Source organism: Fringilla coelebs (genome assembly GCF_963513975.1).
Source record: "Fringilla coelebs genome assembly, chromosome: 5".
Taxonomy (NCBI): domain Eukaryota; kingdom Metazoa; phylum Chordata; class Aves; order Passeriformes; family Fringillidae; genus Fringilla; species Fringilla coelebs.
The window spans coordinates 18,371,446-18,388,624 of record NC_140033.1 but is presented as its reverse complement, the minus strand read 5'-3'; the positions used below and the strand labels follow the sequence as shown (position 1 = coordinate 18,388,624).

The 17,179-nt window shown below is 39.3% G+C and overlaps 1 protein-coding gene across 4 annotated transcripts; it reads left to right on the top strand.

Annotated features, from left to right (window-relative positions):
• Positions 1–59: 59 nt before the first annotated feature.
• ALG12 (ALG12 alpha-1,6-mannosyltransferase) lies at positions 60–15,417 on the top strand. 4 transcript variants are annotated; one of them, XM_084206633.1, is made up of 10 exons: positions 60–88; positions 3,856–4,045; positions 4,190–4,322; positions 4,833–5,006; positions 6,343–6,537; positions 7,884–7,987; positions 8,444–8,667; positions 9,386–9,555; positions 9,742–9,817; positions 13,869–15,417. In XM_084206633.1, exons 2-10 carry the CDS (start codon positions 3,881–3,883, stop codon positions 14,098–14,100), a joined length of 1,473 nt encoding a protein of 490 aa, XP_084062759.1. In that variant the 5' UTR covers positions 60–88; positions 3,856–3,880; the 3' UTR covers positions 14,101–15,417. The 4 variants fall into 4 exon arrangements, with proteins under 4 accessions (XP_084062759.1, XP_084062758.1, XP_084062761.1 ...); XM_084206634.1 differs by lacking the exon at positions 60–88 and adding an exon at positions 3,398–3,437; XM_084206632.1 differs by lacking the exon at positions 60–88 and having other exon boundaries at positions 3,017–4,045.
• The last annotated feature ends 1,762 nt before the right edge of the window (positions 15,418–17,179 follow it).

Here is a 17,179-nt window from a genome sequence, read left to right as displayed (position 1 = left end):
GGGAGGCGGTCACGTGGTGGCGGGGCTGGCGCTGCCGCTCCCGCGGTGCCGGCGCCCTCTGCGGGGCGGCCACGTGGGCGCGCGCGCGGTGAGTGCGGCACCGACGGCGGGCGCTGCCCGGGCCGGCGGGGCGGGCGGGCGGCAGGGAGCGAGCGAGGGAGGGATGGATGGGGCAGCCGGGAGAGCCGCCAGCTGCCCGTGCCTTTGCTGCAGCCGGGCTAGAGGGCGTTCCCGAGAGCCCCGCCGGGCGCTGCTAGGCGGCCGCCCCAGCTCTCCGCCTCCCGGGCGTGGGAGCTGTGGCGTGGCGGGAGGGAGCGCGGCCGGGCAGGGCAGGGGCAGGGCAGCCGCCTGCTGAGGGTGTGCCGGGCGCGGTGCCTGCCCCGGCCGCGGGGGCCTGGCGGCCTCGGGGCGGCGCCGGCGGCTGCAGGAGCGGCGGGTGGCGTTTGGTCTCGGCCCGGAGCCCTCATGGAGCCCCTCACAGGAGCGACCTGCCACGGGCAGCGCTTCAAACCCGCCCTGGCGGGGCCGGGCTGGGCCGGGCGGAGGGGGGGGGGGGTCCGGGTGCCCCTGCTGGGACCGGGGCGTCCGGGAACGGTGGGGGCGCGGGGTGGGTTTGGGTGGGTTTCAGTCGAGAGCATTCTTCGTGTTTCTTCTCCCGCCCCAAGAGAGCCATTTATTTATTGCTCCGTCGTATCTTTGTGTCTGGTAGCTGCCCACACTGTATTTCCTGTGACAACCTTCTCTTCTTTTTTTTCCCCTCCTCTTAGATTTTTTTTTGGTTTTTTTTGTTTGTTTGTTTGTTTTTAGCCAGTCTCGAAACTCATGAGGAAGTGTATATAAGCATAGTAGCTGCAGTTTTTTCCTAACACAGGAAAAAAAAAGCAATCCCAGCAACTAAAAGGTTTAAACGTGACCTCATTGAGGTATTAACTCTAGATCAAACTTGGGAGAGCGATTAAAACATAGGAAAAAATACCATGGAAATTTAGGATAATACAAAATGGGTTTTGCCAAAGCTAGATCAAGCCCAAGAAGGAAGACCTTATGCTGGGGTGTGCTTGGTGGTTCTGCTTAGATTCCTCCGTGTGAGGAAGTGAAATGACTCTGTAGACAGATTTACTATGCAGTTTGCCTGCCAGACTCTATCACAGCTCTTATGAAGCGTATCTGAAAAATGTAAGTGAGCTAAATATGGAAGATTTTTCACGGGAAGAGTAAAAAATCTATGTGAACTCATGATATTTCCATTGAAAAAGTGTAAAACAGCAACAAACCACTTTTGATGCAAGTACCTCAGCTTTTTTTTTTTTTTTTATGAAAATCCAATTTTTTTTTTCCACCCAGTTTAATCCCGCAAAGAGATGAATCCTTTGTGTTAAGAACCCCTGCTCTTCTCTGATTCAGTCTTGATGTAGATTCCGGGGGGAGAGTCAGTGTGGCTGTGTTGTAGAGGCCTGAGGAAGATTCTTCTGAAGTTGCCAGAATGGAATAAATGGACAAACCTATGTGTATTGCTTATGATTATCCCTCTAAGCTTCATTATTAAATTATTTTTATTAAGCTAAAAGCTGTTTCTGTGGTTTTGGCATTTAAAAAATGAAAAACTAGTTGGGAGTATTTGCTTTTATATAGCAAATTTATTTTAATCATCAAATTCAGTGTCTACCTGTCTTGATAAATTTCACTTGAATTTTGATGCTTGTCAGCATCAATTTCCAACAGAGCAAGTTATCTTGAGTCTTGACAAGACCACTGAATTTATTAGGCTTTATCTCAGAAACCTGGGTGTTGTCTTCATGCTTTGGTTTTTTATCTTCTACCATGTTTCCCTTCAGGGAATTTCAGTATTTATAATGCATATAATTATCTCCAAGATGTACAAGTATGCTGTCGTGCTTCCTTTTTTTAGGCATACAAAAGGATTGGAGTCAACAAGATTAAAAAAGAAAAAAAAAAGCTTGTGATAAACTGTGTGTGGGCTATGTAGCTTCACTTCCATTCTGATTTAGGAAGTTGGGGACTGATTACTCATGTGGTTATCAGCTAAAGATACCAGGAGCAGGCTTTGTTGTAGATCGGTTGGAGGATAATGAGTGCAGTATTTATAGGTGATGGTAACAGCTCATTGTAATGTAGATGATGTAGTTAAAAATGAGTAAAAATAGAGCTGCTTGGCACTTGGGTTGTTTTATAAGCATTTATTGGGTCCTAAAATCCCTGCAGCATTAAGAGGCTGAGAATTTGGAGTCAGGAATACCTACCTTGCAGGTGACTGTGCTGTTTCACCTGATGCATGAGCTGCTCAAGTGTTGCTGTGTGCAGCAGTGGATTGACCCTTCAGGGTCCATTTTTCTCTTCAGTTAAGTTTGACCAGAATCACGGGATTCTTCTGCATTTATTGGAAGAATTCAGCAAGACATTGTGCAACATAAATTGCCCTGTGCAGGGACTTAATTCCTGCCAGACACTTTTTGAGGTGTCAGTCCCATGCCTCTATTCCTACTCCTGTGGGATAAGGATTCTGTTGTAGCATAAACCACAGTTATCCGTTATTGTAAAGAAGTAAGACTAGGCAGAGGTTAAAAAGGCTATTCCTACTTCCTGAGGTGAAGGGTTTGTTTAGGCTCCTGACAAGGCTCTGTCTTTGAGCTCAGGCTTAGAGCTTCAGTTACAGTCTGCAGCAGAAGCAATCATCAGAAAAAGCGATGCAGTTAGTGAGGTATTTAAAATAATATGCAGATACATGCAATTTACAGGAAGTAACCAAATTTCAGGATTTATTGGTGCTCATTGTGAATACAAGGAATATGAGCTCGCTTATTTTTACTAATGAGCAGCACAAACATCAGTTCAGGAAAAGGTAGCTCTAGGAGGCTGTTGCTAAGTGATCCCAGGAAATCTGCCAACTATCTTACATCTGTTTGATGGACATATTTAGACCAAAACACAGGAGAAAGCATCTCTAACCAAAACCCCAGTTGTACCTTAAAACTGCTGGTTTAGAAATTTTTCTCTGTGAGAACAGAGCAAGAATAACCAAAATCTCTTGTCTTTTATTAAATTGTAAACTTAAAAAAAAAATGGGAAGTTTAAATTGAAAGAACACAGAATAGATTTGCTCTGGCATCACCTGAACACAGTTTATTGTAATGATAAAATGCCACATAAGTACTTCCATAAGAATGGCTCAGCAGTGTTGTGAAATGAAGCACTAGGGAGAGGGTGCCTTCATTTCTGGGTGGAAGAGTGAGGTATGGGATACAGAATGTCTCTTGCCATAGTGACGCGTGTGGGTGCCAGAGGGGATTTGTCCTTCTCTGGCCAAGTCCAGCCTGAGCTGCTGGCAAACTCAGGAGATCAAAGTACTCTGTTCTCAAGAATTTCTCATCCTCGTGGATCCTCTCCCACTATTTTTGGAGCCCTGAACAAATAAGAGAGTATGTTCTAAAGACCATCTGTAAATCCAGCATGCAGTTAAAGTGAGGGTAGATTACCAGGCTATCTGTGCCATTAATCAGAAACATAACTGAGGTGACACTCAGCAGTGGGGCAGTATGGAATGCAAAGTGATATACTTTCTTAGGTAGGGCTCATGTTGTCTTGAAGTTTTTTAGGTGAAAATTATAATAATTATATTTACAGATGGTGGCATAAATTCTGAAATGCTTCTGAATATATTTTTCACTACCTTAATTAATTGCATATAGTAAAAAATTTCCTGGATTTTTTGACTTACTAGTCTTTGTTTGAATTTTTTGACTGCTGTAGTAGATTTTCCTTGCATCATCAGTCTTTTTTTGTATGCTTCATGCCATGTTATTTATGTAATTTTTTTTTTCTTTTTAATAATAATAGTATATATCTGAATTTCAAACCCAAGATGGCTCAGAAGAGGAGCTCAAGTGGGCGGTCGTTCCCATTGCTGCTGCTGCTGATTGCAGTGGCCTTTGTTCATTTAACTGTCTGTCCTTTTACAAAAGTGGAGGAAAGCTTTAACCTGCAAGCTATCCACGATGTGGTGTACCACCAGCTGGACTTGGATAAGGTAAATTGAAAATAATATCTTCATTTTTGGACAGTTTAAAGATGGCAATTCCTTGCAGTATCTGTAGGATAAATGCAGTGTGCATATGATTTATTTTCCCTTGTTTCTAATTTGCTTATTTTAAGTAGATTCTCCTTTTTGCAGTATGACCATCATGAATTTCCTGGAGTTGTCCCAAGAACGTTCCTTGGACCAATTTTTATTGCTGCTCTTTCCAGCCCGGCTATCTACATACTTTCTGTGCTAAGAATGTCCAAGTTTTATTCCCAGCTGATAGGTATGAGAACTTCGAATCCTCAGAGATGTCACCCATTAGAGCACCAGTTAAAACATTGTTGCTACTCTTGGACCAATGGTTAAATTGTGATTTTTTTTCTGCAAGGAAGGAAAACCCATACTATGGTACTTGGGACCGGTGTGGCCATTCAGCTCCCTCTTTGGGAGTAACTAACAGCACACAGAAAATGTGTGCTAGCAAATGTCAGGCAGTATGGAAAAAGCAAGTCTCTCAAGTCTCTTCAGAGAGTTCTGTACAGTTCAGAAAGGATTGTTAATTTGGCATGGAATCGTTGACCTTTGTGCAGAACTACCAGACAAGTTAAAAGTGGATAGAACAGATAAATTAAACGGAATTTTGTTTGGCTTTTTGTTTCTTTTAAGATAGTTATATTGTGGTCCCTTAAATTTTAATCTTCAGAATATCTTCCCGTTACATTATATAACATGGCTGTTCATCAGTGATCCATCTGATACTGCTCTTTGATTCCTATTTTTATTCTCCTGATAGTCCGAGGAAGTTTGGGGCTCAGTGTGATTTACACCTTATGGAAGCTGCAGAAAGAAGTTAGAAAACAGTTTGGAGCAACTACAGCATCAATCTTCTGTCTCATCACTGTTACTCAGTTTCATTTGATGTTTTACTGTACAAGAACCCTCCCTAATGTGTTTGCACTTCCATTTGGTAGGTATTTCATAGGAAAAAAATGTAAAATTTAAAACTTCTTTTCAAACGTATCAGTAGCTAAAGCACAGGAAAAATTTGGTCAGACCAAGCTGACATATCAACTTGATTAAATTGTGTGATAACAAGACTAGAAAGCTTGAGTTTGCATTCTCTTTTTACCATCTATGTTTACAGTGACTGTTTAATCAAGTTTTATTGAATCTGAGTACATGGAGGTTTAGTCAGATGGCTTTGATTAGCTAGAGGTTTGAGTACACATATCTAATGCATAAAGTATAGAGCTATGAAAAGTGATGAGGTATACCTCCAGTTCAAAAAACCATGTGAACTTGCTCTGCAAGGGAAAGGACTTTCAGATGGGATTGTAGAAGAAATTCCTGCTGCACCATTTTCATCTTCCTCTTCTGAAACTCTCTACAAATGAAGCAGTTTCTATACTTTGAGTAAAAAAAAAAAATCAATGTCAAGCCCTTCTCTACATATACAGTTTTCCCTCAGAGCTGGTGAAGAGGAAAATTAATCACATGTGACAGATATTTACTGAGTCACTAAATGCTTCAGTGCAAGTTGTTCAGCTAATAACATTGTGAAGTTGATGTAAGAACCTGTATAGATGAGAAATGATAAACAAGAGGAGATGGATTGTCAGATAAACTGTCTAGTAATGTCTCAGATAATTTCTGCGTCTTAAAAAATACAAGTTGTTTCATGATTTTGTACCTTAGTATTTCATGTTTTCCTTAGGATCCTGAGCAGTTTTGCTGTGTTGAGATTTAAGCTAGAGACAACTTCATCTGTGTCGAGATATGGTGTGTCCCACCTTATCGTGGAAATGAATTTATAGATCTTTCTCCCTCAGCAGTAGTCTGTAGTCTCATTGATACGTTCAAAATGGCTTTGTGTTATCATGAGTACAGAATATACTTAGCCAAGAGAATAACTGCCCAGCTGATATTGAGCAATAATAATTATGAATTGTAGTTTGAGAAGCTTTTAGTACTCCCTTGAGATTTGTCTTTCTTTTTTCCCCCCTCAATAGCTATTAAATATACTGCCTAGAAAGAGTTTCCATGTGTTCCTTCTGTGGTTATACTTTTCCTAATTACTTAAGCATCACAGTATAAAGCTGTGCATTATTCCAAATTACATTTCTCTAACAAAGGAAGAATTCCTGGACTAGAAATGGTTGGAAGACCAAGGGAGGATTGGTGGGAAGTTATAGGAACAAGAAGGTGGTAGCATTGAGTGTTACCCTTTAGAAAATAAATAGTTCAGTATATGAGATGATGTGTTTTGGGGTTTTTTTGTTTGTTTTGTTGGTTTTTTTTTGCAGTGCTCCTGGCATTGACATTTTGGATACAGCAAAAGCAAAGGCCATTCATTTGGTTCTCAGCTTTGGCGATTATAGTCTTCAGATCAGAGCTCTGCATATTCTTAGGCCTCATGCTCCTGGTGACATTATTAACTAAAAGAATCTCCATTTTCAAGGTGCTTTCCCATGCTGTTCCTGCTGGAATGTTTTGGTTGGGTAAGTGTTTGCTTGGAAGAAAGCAAATGACATTAAGTTCAAGAGAAGTCTGGAGTTTTGACTGATTTATCTGTTGAGTGGCCCTTAAGGATTTTTTTTGAGGGGTGGCAGTGGAGAGAGGGTAAGTGGGGTGTTGTGAGTTGTTATTGTTTTAATTCGATTCTATTTGCTAATAATATGACAAGATTTTTTATTTCTTTGAAAATTTCTATGTGAAGAAATAGATGTGTGCAGAGCAGAGAAAGCTACTGTGGCCTCTGTCTTTAGGTGCTTACAGTATAATGTCCTGATCTTAAAGAGGCTGAGATTTGCAAGCTGACTGCACAGTCAGTGAAGTCAGCTTCAGTACAATTAATACCTGGCTGTAGCTACTAGTGCATATTATCAGTTGTAGTATCTATTGCCATGGTGATAAGCTGAGTCCCAGGATAAAATACAACTGTGTGACAGACAGATACCAAGCAGGAGGGTTGTGGGGAGAGTTGCAGTTCAACTCTATTCCATTGTTAAATTAAATTTAGCAGCTTAAGTGATCTCCATGCTGGAGAGGTTGAAAAATTCCCTTGTCTCTACCCATCTGTGGGAGACCCAAGTGTATATGCACATACTCTTAAGCTGTTCCACCAGCCTACCTAATTAAAAATGCTGTTGTTAAATATGGGATGATGACCCTTGGCAGCATGCTGTCCCTTGCACAGAGTGCACAATAGAAACACTAAACAATTATGCCAGGAGGCACCTCATGATGTAAGAGTTTGGAGGTCTAATGGGAATTAACCACTGGCACTCCCCTTTCCTATTTGAGCAAAATCCTTAAATACTAGGGCAGTTTGCACAGAGCTGAGTGGAGGAGATAGGGCTGACAATTTTGCTGCTTGCTTTTTCCCTTTCATCCCTTATTCCCATTCTCCCTCCACCTAATGAAAAGTAGCAAACTTTGTGATTGTTTTTTTTAACTTAACAAAAAACAATTGTAGCTTTACAATAAAAATTATTTAGTACTATCTGAAGTTAACATGAGCTTCTTATCGTTCATTACATTTAATGCTCTTAATACTCTCCTAAAACAAATCTCAATTAAGCCCTTTTTTCAAACCTGGGGTTGGAGTGGGATGAATCCCAATTGGATTCACGTCTAACATGCTTCTTTAAAGGCTTCTGTTCAGAAGTGCCTCCCTTCCCTGCAAGACAGACATATTCAGCCTTCTCTGTGGTTTTGGGTGAGGCTTACAATGCATGTTTCAGTTTATGTTCTCAATATGCTGTATATGTGCTATTCAGATGTGCTAGTTTGCTTTTCCCTGGTTTTTAGTTCATGCAGGTTTGTATCTCTTTAATTCTTTTAGGGCTAACAGTTGCTGTGGATTCTCTATTTTGGAGGCAGCTTGTGTGGCCTGAGGGGAAAGTGCTCTGGTATAACACAGTTTTAAACAAAAGTTCCAACTGGGGAGTATCCTTTGAAACATCCAGAGAAAAAGAACACTACCAGCCAAAGCAAAGACTTGATGTGACTTACTCCTGAGACTCAGGGTGTTAGATTCTACTTTTCATTATTTAAAACTTACGAGACTATGTCTGTCCCTTAGGTGTTTCTGCAAATTGTAAGTCTCCTCTGCTAACTTTTTTCTTGCCTCTTTGTGTCCTACCAATATAAAGCCAGGTTTCTTCTGCTTGGTGTTTCATGTTGCCCATCATTAGTGCCATTTGATGTGTCTCTGTTGGGTAATGCGACTGTAATTAAGCGACTGCTTTTAGTTCTCCAAAGATGAGACAGGAAATGAAAGGCTGGAAGAATGAGTAGACAAAAAGTATACTGCATATTTTCAAAATTTCTGGATACTAATGTAAAGAATAGTTACTTTACTTGTTAGCAGTGAAAGCATCCTTAACTCTTTTCACCTTGAAGACTTCTCCCTTCTTGTGGTATTTCTATTCAGCCCTGCCTCGTGCTTTGGGATGCAGCATAATATTTGTACCTTTAGGGGTAACAGAAAAGAGAACTCGGATTTTACTTTTGCCAGCACTGGGCTTTATTTTTTTGTACTCGTTTCTCCCGCACAAAGAGCTGCGTTTCATCATCTATACTTTCCCTGTTTTCAACATAGTGGCTGCTAAAATGTGCTCACGAATGTAAGTTCAAAATCCTGTTTGTTGGGTTTTTCCCCTCTGAAAATGCAAAAGGAAAACTATTAGTACTATTTTTATACACCTTTTTCATCTTGAACTCTGGGTCATATTGAAATACTCATATGCTGTAGAGAGGAGTTTGAGGTCTTTGTACCCATTTACTTCAGAGAGAAGTGGAAACACAGAAAAGTCAAATGCTTTGACAGGTCTATTTGGGAAGTCTGGAGGAGAATTGAGAATAGAGCCCTAATTTTACTGTTATTTTGTTACAATGCAGTTTATTTACCAGAAAAGAAGACATATTCCAGTACTCCTGAGCTGTTAACACAGTTTGCCTCAGGAGGTAGTTTAATACACAGGCTTGTGAAACATGGAGCTAAATAGTTCTGTTTGGGTATATTGAATAAGGAACTTGAAGTTCAGAGTTCAACTTCTTTAAAAGAGAATATATTCATAGCTGAAGTTTTTAAATACAGAAGTACTTAGCTTTATTGATCAGTTTGTCTTAGTTTTATTAATGAGAATATTCTAATTTAAGTGTCACTAGAAGTTAATCTTCTAGAAATTGGTAATAAATAAATGCCATACAGAGTTAATAAAATTTCTATTAATCTTTATTATCTAGAAGTGGAGTTTCTGTATGAGTTATGTCACAGTAGTCAGTGACTAGTATGAAAGAAAAGAACAGTTTATCCTTCCTTATTTTTCTCTTCCTCAACAGTCTGAATAACTACCGGAGATCCTGGCTGTACAAACTTGGATCGTTCTTTATTATAATCCATCTTCTACTCAATGCTGTTTATTCAGGAACATCTTTATATGTTTCACATTTCAATTATCCTGGAGGAGTGGCAATTCAGAAACTGCATGAGTTGGTACCTTCAACAGCAGGTATGTAAAGCTGGCTTGAGGTATGTCCACCTAATCTTAATTTCAGTATATCTTTTCATATATTGAATACTGCTTCTTCAAACTAGGTACACACATCTTCTTTGTTACTATTTTGTTAATTTATTATTAATCAGAGTGTACTTGGAAGAATTTTGAAACTGTATTCTATTTTCTTTATTTATGTAGATGTCTCTGTTCATATTGATGTGGCTGCAGCGCAAACAGGAGTTTCTCGGTTTCTAGAAATCAATTCCGACTGGAGGTATGTTCTGAATGAGGTATTTTCATCTGAGGACAGTAGCCTGCTTTTTCTTTTTTTTTGCATATGCACAGAGACAAGCATTGCAAGCACAATTCCTGGTACAGCATATTTATTAAACCAGCTTAAGAACAATATGAATCTTCTGAGAATTTTTGATCTCTGCCATGCTGCCATCTTAGAAATAAAGCACTGCAGTTTGTTTTTCATTGTTTTGGTTGATTCTGATTTGCCTGTACAGCATAGAATATTTTCAAGGACAAGGGGAAATGGCCTCAAGTTGTCCAGGGGAGCTTTAGGTGTGATACTAGGAAAAATTCCTTCATGGCAAGGGTTGTCAAGCATTGGAACATGCTACCCAGGGAAGTGGTGGAGTCACCATCCCTGGAAGTGTTAAAAGTTTGGATATGGCTCTTGGGGCTATGGTTTATTGGTGAATGTGGTGGTGGTGCTAAGGTGACAATTTGGCTTGATGGTCTTAGACATATTTTCCAACCTTAATAATTCTGGGATTCTAAGGACATCATAAACAGCATAAGAATTGTTAGCTTACCAAACTTTATACCAATATGTTTAATGCAGCTAGGTCTGATACCCCACTAGACCTTGTGAAACAGCTTTCTTGGCAGAACAGTGTATATAATTATTTGTCTGAATAATGTGTGGCAGTGAGAGGCTCATGTACATTTTAATATCGAAAGTCTGTTTTTATGTGGAACATCCCTCATATAGATGGCGTAGAAGCTGCTGCTGTGAACACATTCATTAGCTCTGAGGGAACAGAGGTCTTTGTACCCATTTCACTTCAGAGAGAAGTGGAAACACAGAAAAGTCAAATGCTATTGAGTGCTTTGTCACTATGACCCACAGTGATACACAGACACTTTTTAAAGAGTTGGAATATTGGAATGAATACTAGGAGACGTTGTGAGGTGGCATCATTTGCTTTTCAGGATGAAAACCAAAAAGTAGGCACCTTTCTGTTTTTTAAGCCTACCTCTTCATCTGAAGCATAAGTTTTAAATTTAAATGAAAACTATCTTAATGAAAATTATTCATTAGAAGGTGACACAAAGCCTCCCTTCATACTGCACAAAACAAAAGCAACACAACAGATTTTAAGAACTATTCTGAGCACAGAGTTCTTTTTCCCCAGTCACAGGATCAGATACATAATTTAATTACTGGTATGTTTAGAGATAAAAGTACTTTGGAAGTAAAGCAGAAGAAGGGGAAAGAAAGCTTCCAGGGGAATTACAAAAATCATTGATCTTGCTATGCCTTTTTATTTCCAAGCACTCTCATGATGGTGATACAGTCTGTTTAAAGCCTTCACAATTACCTATTTACTCTTTATTTCAAATTGGTTTTTTGTATGCTGAATCTAGAGACAGTCTTAAACCGTTAATTGGGAGGAGACCTTAAGCTGCTAGAGGACAAGGGATAGAAGGTGCATGGTAGCTAAAATGTTTCAATATTTGGGGTTTTAAAATATACTTAAATATACACACTGCTCTGAATACAACTCTCCTCTTTCAGTAGCCCTTCATTCCAATGAGCTTTTTGAGTTGGTGAGTGTTGGGTTGCTTTGGGTTTGTAAGGCCTAGTGGGATTGGAAGGTGAATGAATAATATCCCTGTCACTGATAAATGTTTCATGGTGTTACAGCTACAGAGCAGTTTCTCTCTCACTTTTAACTGTACTCAGCAAAACAAAGGCTAAAGGAAGGGCTGATTCAGCATAAAGTTTCACATTAAAAAATCAGGCAAAATCCACAACTGAGCATCATACACAGGACTGCCACTTGGTCTGACAGCACAGTAGTGCAAAGTTTATTGGCACCAATTGTCCATTTTCTTGTTGTGCAAGAAAGTGACTTCCTTTCAGATGGGTGAAAGCTAATTTAACCTCTTCATAGACAGTATATGTCAGGTGGAAACAGGTTAGGAATGGGGTGGCTGTGAAGGCTGATAATTCATCAGATAACTGGAGTCCATAAATAAAAGTGTCTTAAAATTATCAGCTTTCAGTAGTGTGCTCAGATTAGATCTATTTGCCTCAAGAAAAATGCAAGCAATCTATTCTTTTTCTTCAAAGGGTGATTGAAAGGAGCTTGATGCAGGTTCTTACACGGAACAGGTGTTACAATCTCATCTTCAATTAGTGCAGTCTCTTTGAACCCTGAAGAAATATGCTGTGTAAGCTTAAAGTATTTAAAAATAATAAAATTCACAAATGCATGCAGCCAGATGAAAGGCCTTTTACTTGCTGATGAAGAAAATGTGAAATTAGTAGTTGGTAAGGTTGTTACAAAGTAATGCTGTTCCTTCTGCCAGTTTGGATGTACCTACCAACCTAAGGGGTATTGTGATATTTTTAGAAATAGCAGGTGAAATTAGCATGCAATTGTTTTAAAAGTAGAAAACACCTGTTCAGTGTGCAGTCTAATTCTGCATTATATGGTGTATTTAGTGACACTTATGAATTCTGTCAACCTGGGGTTCTTCCTGAGTTTCCAAAATTTTAGTTAACAATTCTGGTTTTCTGTAAAGTACTTCCTTCAAATATATTAAATGTTAATGACTTCTCTGTCAGGCAGCATTAGAAAAATATCAGAGATTTTTTTCAGGGAATTCAGGCAGATGAGAGGCCAGGCCTGCAAAGATGCAGGCTGGATTTAATCCTAGGTGCATTTAAGGGTGTGTAGGGCTGGGACAGCACTGCTTTCCTGCCTGTATCCACATCTGCCAGGAAAGTCACAGCTTGAGTAGGATGCCTGTGAAATGTGTGGAAGGATTCAGGTGCCTAAGAATGGAAGCTCCACGTGCTGGTAGAAAACAGAAAAGGTGCAGAATGGGGCACTGCTCTTCACTCAGGTTACAGAGCCTAACCAGAGGTGGTTTATGGAGTGTTTTGGAGTGAACTTACCTCTTTCTTCTCCTTTGAAGTTGCTGGATTGAAGATTCGATCAGGCTGCCATATCCAGAATGAATATCCTAAGCTTTAAGCTGTAAATTGTACCTGACTCTCCTTTGTGAATGAATAAATAACTATTGCAAAGTAGAACCATGTCCTCATGAGACAATGAGGGAGATCTGTCTCAATTCCTAGAAGATTAAAGGGGCTCATACAGCTCATAAGAGATAATGAACTTCAGTTTTGGGCTTAGATCAGATGAAAACTGGCTGAAACTAGATCTTTCACATCACTGCCAAATGGCTAAGTCACTTGTTTTCTCATCCTGTAAATTCCCTCAATAGTCAGATTGAACATAAATCCTTTTAAGAAATAACTGTAAGTGTACATAATAAATAGTCCTAGAACTCAGTAGTTACTTTTTTTTATTCTATATATTTATATGTATTTATATATAATTTATATGTATTCTTGTACTTGAACAGTTTATAAAAGCTGACCCAAAGTGACCTGCCCAAACATGCAGTAGATGAAGGAACTGAACTTAGAATTAACAAGTGCCAAATTAGTACTGTAATTGCCAGGCTCCTTCTTTCCTCCAGCGTTTAAGGAGGTCTTCTCTTGCTATTCTCTGAGGCTCCTACTCTAATGTATGACTACCAGAAGAAAAGGGTTTCTGCTTAAGTACCACATAAGGTATTTTTTAGAATTACTAAAAAACCCCCCAAAAAACAACAACAACAAAAAAGGCAGCAAAAAACCCAAACAAAACAAAACCACCCCCACGTTTCTCCAAATGCAGTTCTTGTAGAGTAAAACCTAAAAATTGGTCCAGTTTCCTACACTCTTAGGCTTTGGAGTCCTTTCTCCACTAAATTGAAATAGGGAACTAGTAAGAAATTTTCTAGGAGTTGTGATTTACATCACAATAGCAGCAGAAAGACACGCATGGAATGACTGAGTCCCTACATTCTTCAAACATACTATTTCCTCCTCTAGTACTACTTAATCAGGAGATGTAACTGAGAATGTTAGTTCCTTTTTGTGTTTCATCTTGGATGCTTCATGCCTCTGCAGTAATAGCCATCTTTAATAGGTAAAGCTAAGAATAACAATAAATCTTCTTTATTCTTTACAGGTATGACAAAAGAGAAGATGTTAAACCAGGAGACCAGTTGATGTTTTCTTACACACATATACTGATGGAAACAAATCCTCTTCAAATATCACATTACAAGACAACACACAGGCCACTGGCAAATATACCTGGCATCAGTAAAATTGGGTTGAACCTTACTGCACTACCTCCTTTTACTTTAAACTTGAAACCAAAATTAGTACTGTTGGAAAAACTTCCTCTATCATCTTGACTGTGAATTTTAAGTAAGTCTTTTGATGTGCTTTTGCTGATGATTGAAGTATATAAGACAGCAGCAAGTTGTCATTCCAGCACTGCAACTCAGCTTCTGTGGAGAAGCATGGAAAATCTCTGTACCAATTGGTATTTAGCTCCGTCCTGTTTCTTAGGTAAATAATACAGTGCATTCCTAGTCAGTATATGCCCAGTATACTGAGTTGTATTGTTAAATATGTTTGAGAGAGGTTGCTTACAAGTTTAGTGGTACTAAGTAAAACCTGTCTACTTGGTTTGGTAGTCTGTTTCATCATGTTGCACAGGTATGTCCTAATTGTCCTGTATAAGATACAAAACCAACAGGTTTGTGCTAGGGCAATAATTTGATACGTAATCTATGTGTGCAAAGATATATTATTTCATGTATCTGCAGGATTGTAACCCCCTCAGCTGTCAGAGTGCCAGTGTGAAACCTAACGATGTTATAAACATAGGAAAGCCATATTCATCGTTGCTTCGTCATAACACCTAATTGTGCCCCGCAGGCTACCAAACGAATGAAACATTCACTTAAAAAGCAGTTGGACCTCTTGACAAGCACTGTTTCATAACAGATTTGAGTACTAAGGATGATTGTCTCCATTCCAACAGTTCATGTAAAAGCAGTAACTTGGATTTCCTGGGAAAAAGAATCTTTAAAATAATTTTTCCCCTCTTCTGCTGTAATGGTATCTTAATTTGCAGTGTAAAAATTTCCTATGAAAATGCCCACTTTAAGATACGTGCTGTTTTCCTTTTTTTTATTAAGTAGTCCCTTTGGAAAGGAGTACTCTAACGTGCCATGTGCTGCATTCTATAAACTAGGGTAAGATTGCATGCTCTGTAGTTTCTTTATTAGATGTTTTTGTTAAGGATGTCTGCATAGATTGCTGAATGGAACAAGGAAAAAAGGTTAGAATTCTGGTTAAGGCCAGTTGTAATATGACAAAAGCTCCATTAGTGTAAAATGTCAGAATCATTGAAATTATCCTCGGCAGAAAACTATTCCTTGCTGACTGAAAACTTGAGTAAAATATAATTATGGAATAAAGTGGTTTGGTTTTTTTGTTTTGTTTTGTTTGTTTTCTTTTTGTTCTTAAACTTGCTTGATTCAGGAACTACCTTTACCTGTGTATGTTTCAGTTTTTAGGACCATGTTTTCTTTTTATCGTCTAGATTATGTATCAGTGGAACTGATCTGGTGGGGTGGAGCCTGCTCCCTCGAGGGTGGCTGTTGTTGCCCAGGCTTCCTTGGCCTGAGCAGATCTGGCAAAAGCAACCTGCAGAACTTGTTGGTCCAGTCTCTGGCCGCTCTTGAAATTTAAATCATTCAAGTATTATCTATTTGACTTGTCTTTGGAAGAAAACCTAGCTTCCTTCAGAGCCAGTTTGAACATCAAACAATTCACAAGAGACAGAAGGAAATACATGTGCAAATAGCTGCAAATTTGGAACCACACAAAGGAAAACTTTTGTTTAAGGATGTAGGTAGGCCTTAACGTTAAGGCTAATCATTGACTTCATGTAACCTCCCCCACACTAGAATCCACAACTCAAGAACCCAAACTAAAGTTTATCCTACCCAGGTGTATACAAATGTCTGTGTGGTTGCTCCAGTTTTCCAAATCCCTGGTTGTCAGATTCCCTCTGTAGGAACTTGCTTCTATCACCTACAGAGAAAACCTAGGGCCACTGTGCTTGCAGAATAGGCATCTTAAGCTACTGTCTGAAGTGGCACTGAATATATACACGAGTCATTTGAAGAGTTTCATCTTGCTGAATTTCATACTCACATAATAGAGTCTTTCCACAGACTTACTCTGGTGTGGGGGTGCTACCTGTAGGACTTAAACCAGTGATGGTGTTCAGCTCTGGAGCTCAGGTCTACTACTGTTCACAGCCTCATCACCCATGGAAATAGAAGCAATCAGCTCAAACTGGCCTTTTCACTTGAAGGAGGTGAATAATCAGAGTCTTACAGCCTGAGATGTGGGACATTCTTGTTATAAAACTAAATGAAGTAAGTGCATGAAAAAAATCTTGTGGAACTTGCCAATAGAGGACATTTCTGGAAACTGAAAGTACAAGGTGCTTCAAAATAAAGGTAAACAGATGACTCTTGCATCAAGAACCAAAAGAAGTAAAGATCAAGAAACAACTTCCAGTTCACAAAGTCTCTAATATCAAGAGCTGGAAAAAATCAGACTATATTGGTCTTATACCTGCCCTAAGTACTTGCTGTGGGTCTTTTCTCCTGAGCTAAATTGGGGTGAGGAGACGTGGAGAATGATTGTATAGGATCTGACATCAAATACATTTATCTGCTACCACTGAGGAAAAAACAGAGCACATCTCCAGGTTCTAACCTTGTTTATCCATCAGAACACAACCTCAATGCAATCTATTTGTGCAATGCATTCTGAAATACTGAGCACACTCCTTTTTCTTGTTCCCTGGCCATTTCACACATCCTCTTAGTGAGACAGGTTACACATTCAGAACAAAGCTTGAGATTGTGCTGCTGCTCCTGCAGTTACAGTTGTTCCAGGATCATTCTTATTTTCCTTGATATTTCGAGAACATTAGTTCTTCTAATGTTAAGGAACTGAAAATGGATACAAGTTCTTGGCATTGGTTTACTGTCTCAATTTCAATGCAAGAGAGAGTGTTTCCCTTGCATCTGACAGCATATTTTCATAACTCACATAGAAATTCCAGAAATCATAGCCATAGTGTTGCTTCCCTTTACTATATGTGCTCAGACTTACATATTCCTATTCTAGCACCACCCCCAAAGAGCATTCCTTCGTAGTATTCAAAGGCTCCTTCTTGTACAAGTGATTGCACTTTCTGTTTGCAAGAAAAGGAAAAAAACTTTTCATCAAGCTGAACTTACCATTGATGTAAACAAGAGTGTTTAGCCACAACTCTCAGTGAGCTGGTTACATAATTAGTCTCAACTATGCCATAACTAATGTTAAGAGGCTGTTAAACAGTGAGACATGAAATGCATCACTACCTGCTTAACATGTGACACCAAAGATTAAAAGGTTATT

Excerpts from the sequence above, each read along its gene's own strand:
- ALG12 (XM_084206632.1), top strand. The coding sequence starts at position 3,809 with ATGCCATGTTATTTATGTAATTTTTTTTTTCTTTTTAATAATAATAGT. Across the intron at positions 7,988-8,443 it reads ACAAAAGTTCCAACTGGGGA|ACTTCTCCCTTCTTGTGGTA; the intron begins GTATCCTTTGAA and ends TTCACCTTGAAG. Across the intron at positions 9,818-13,868 it reads GAAATCAATTCCGACTGGAG|GTATGACAAAAGAGAAGATG; the intron begins GTATGTTCTGAA and ends TATTCTTTACAG.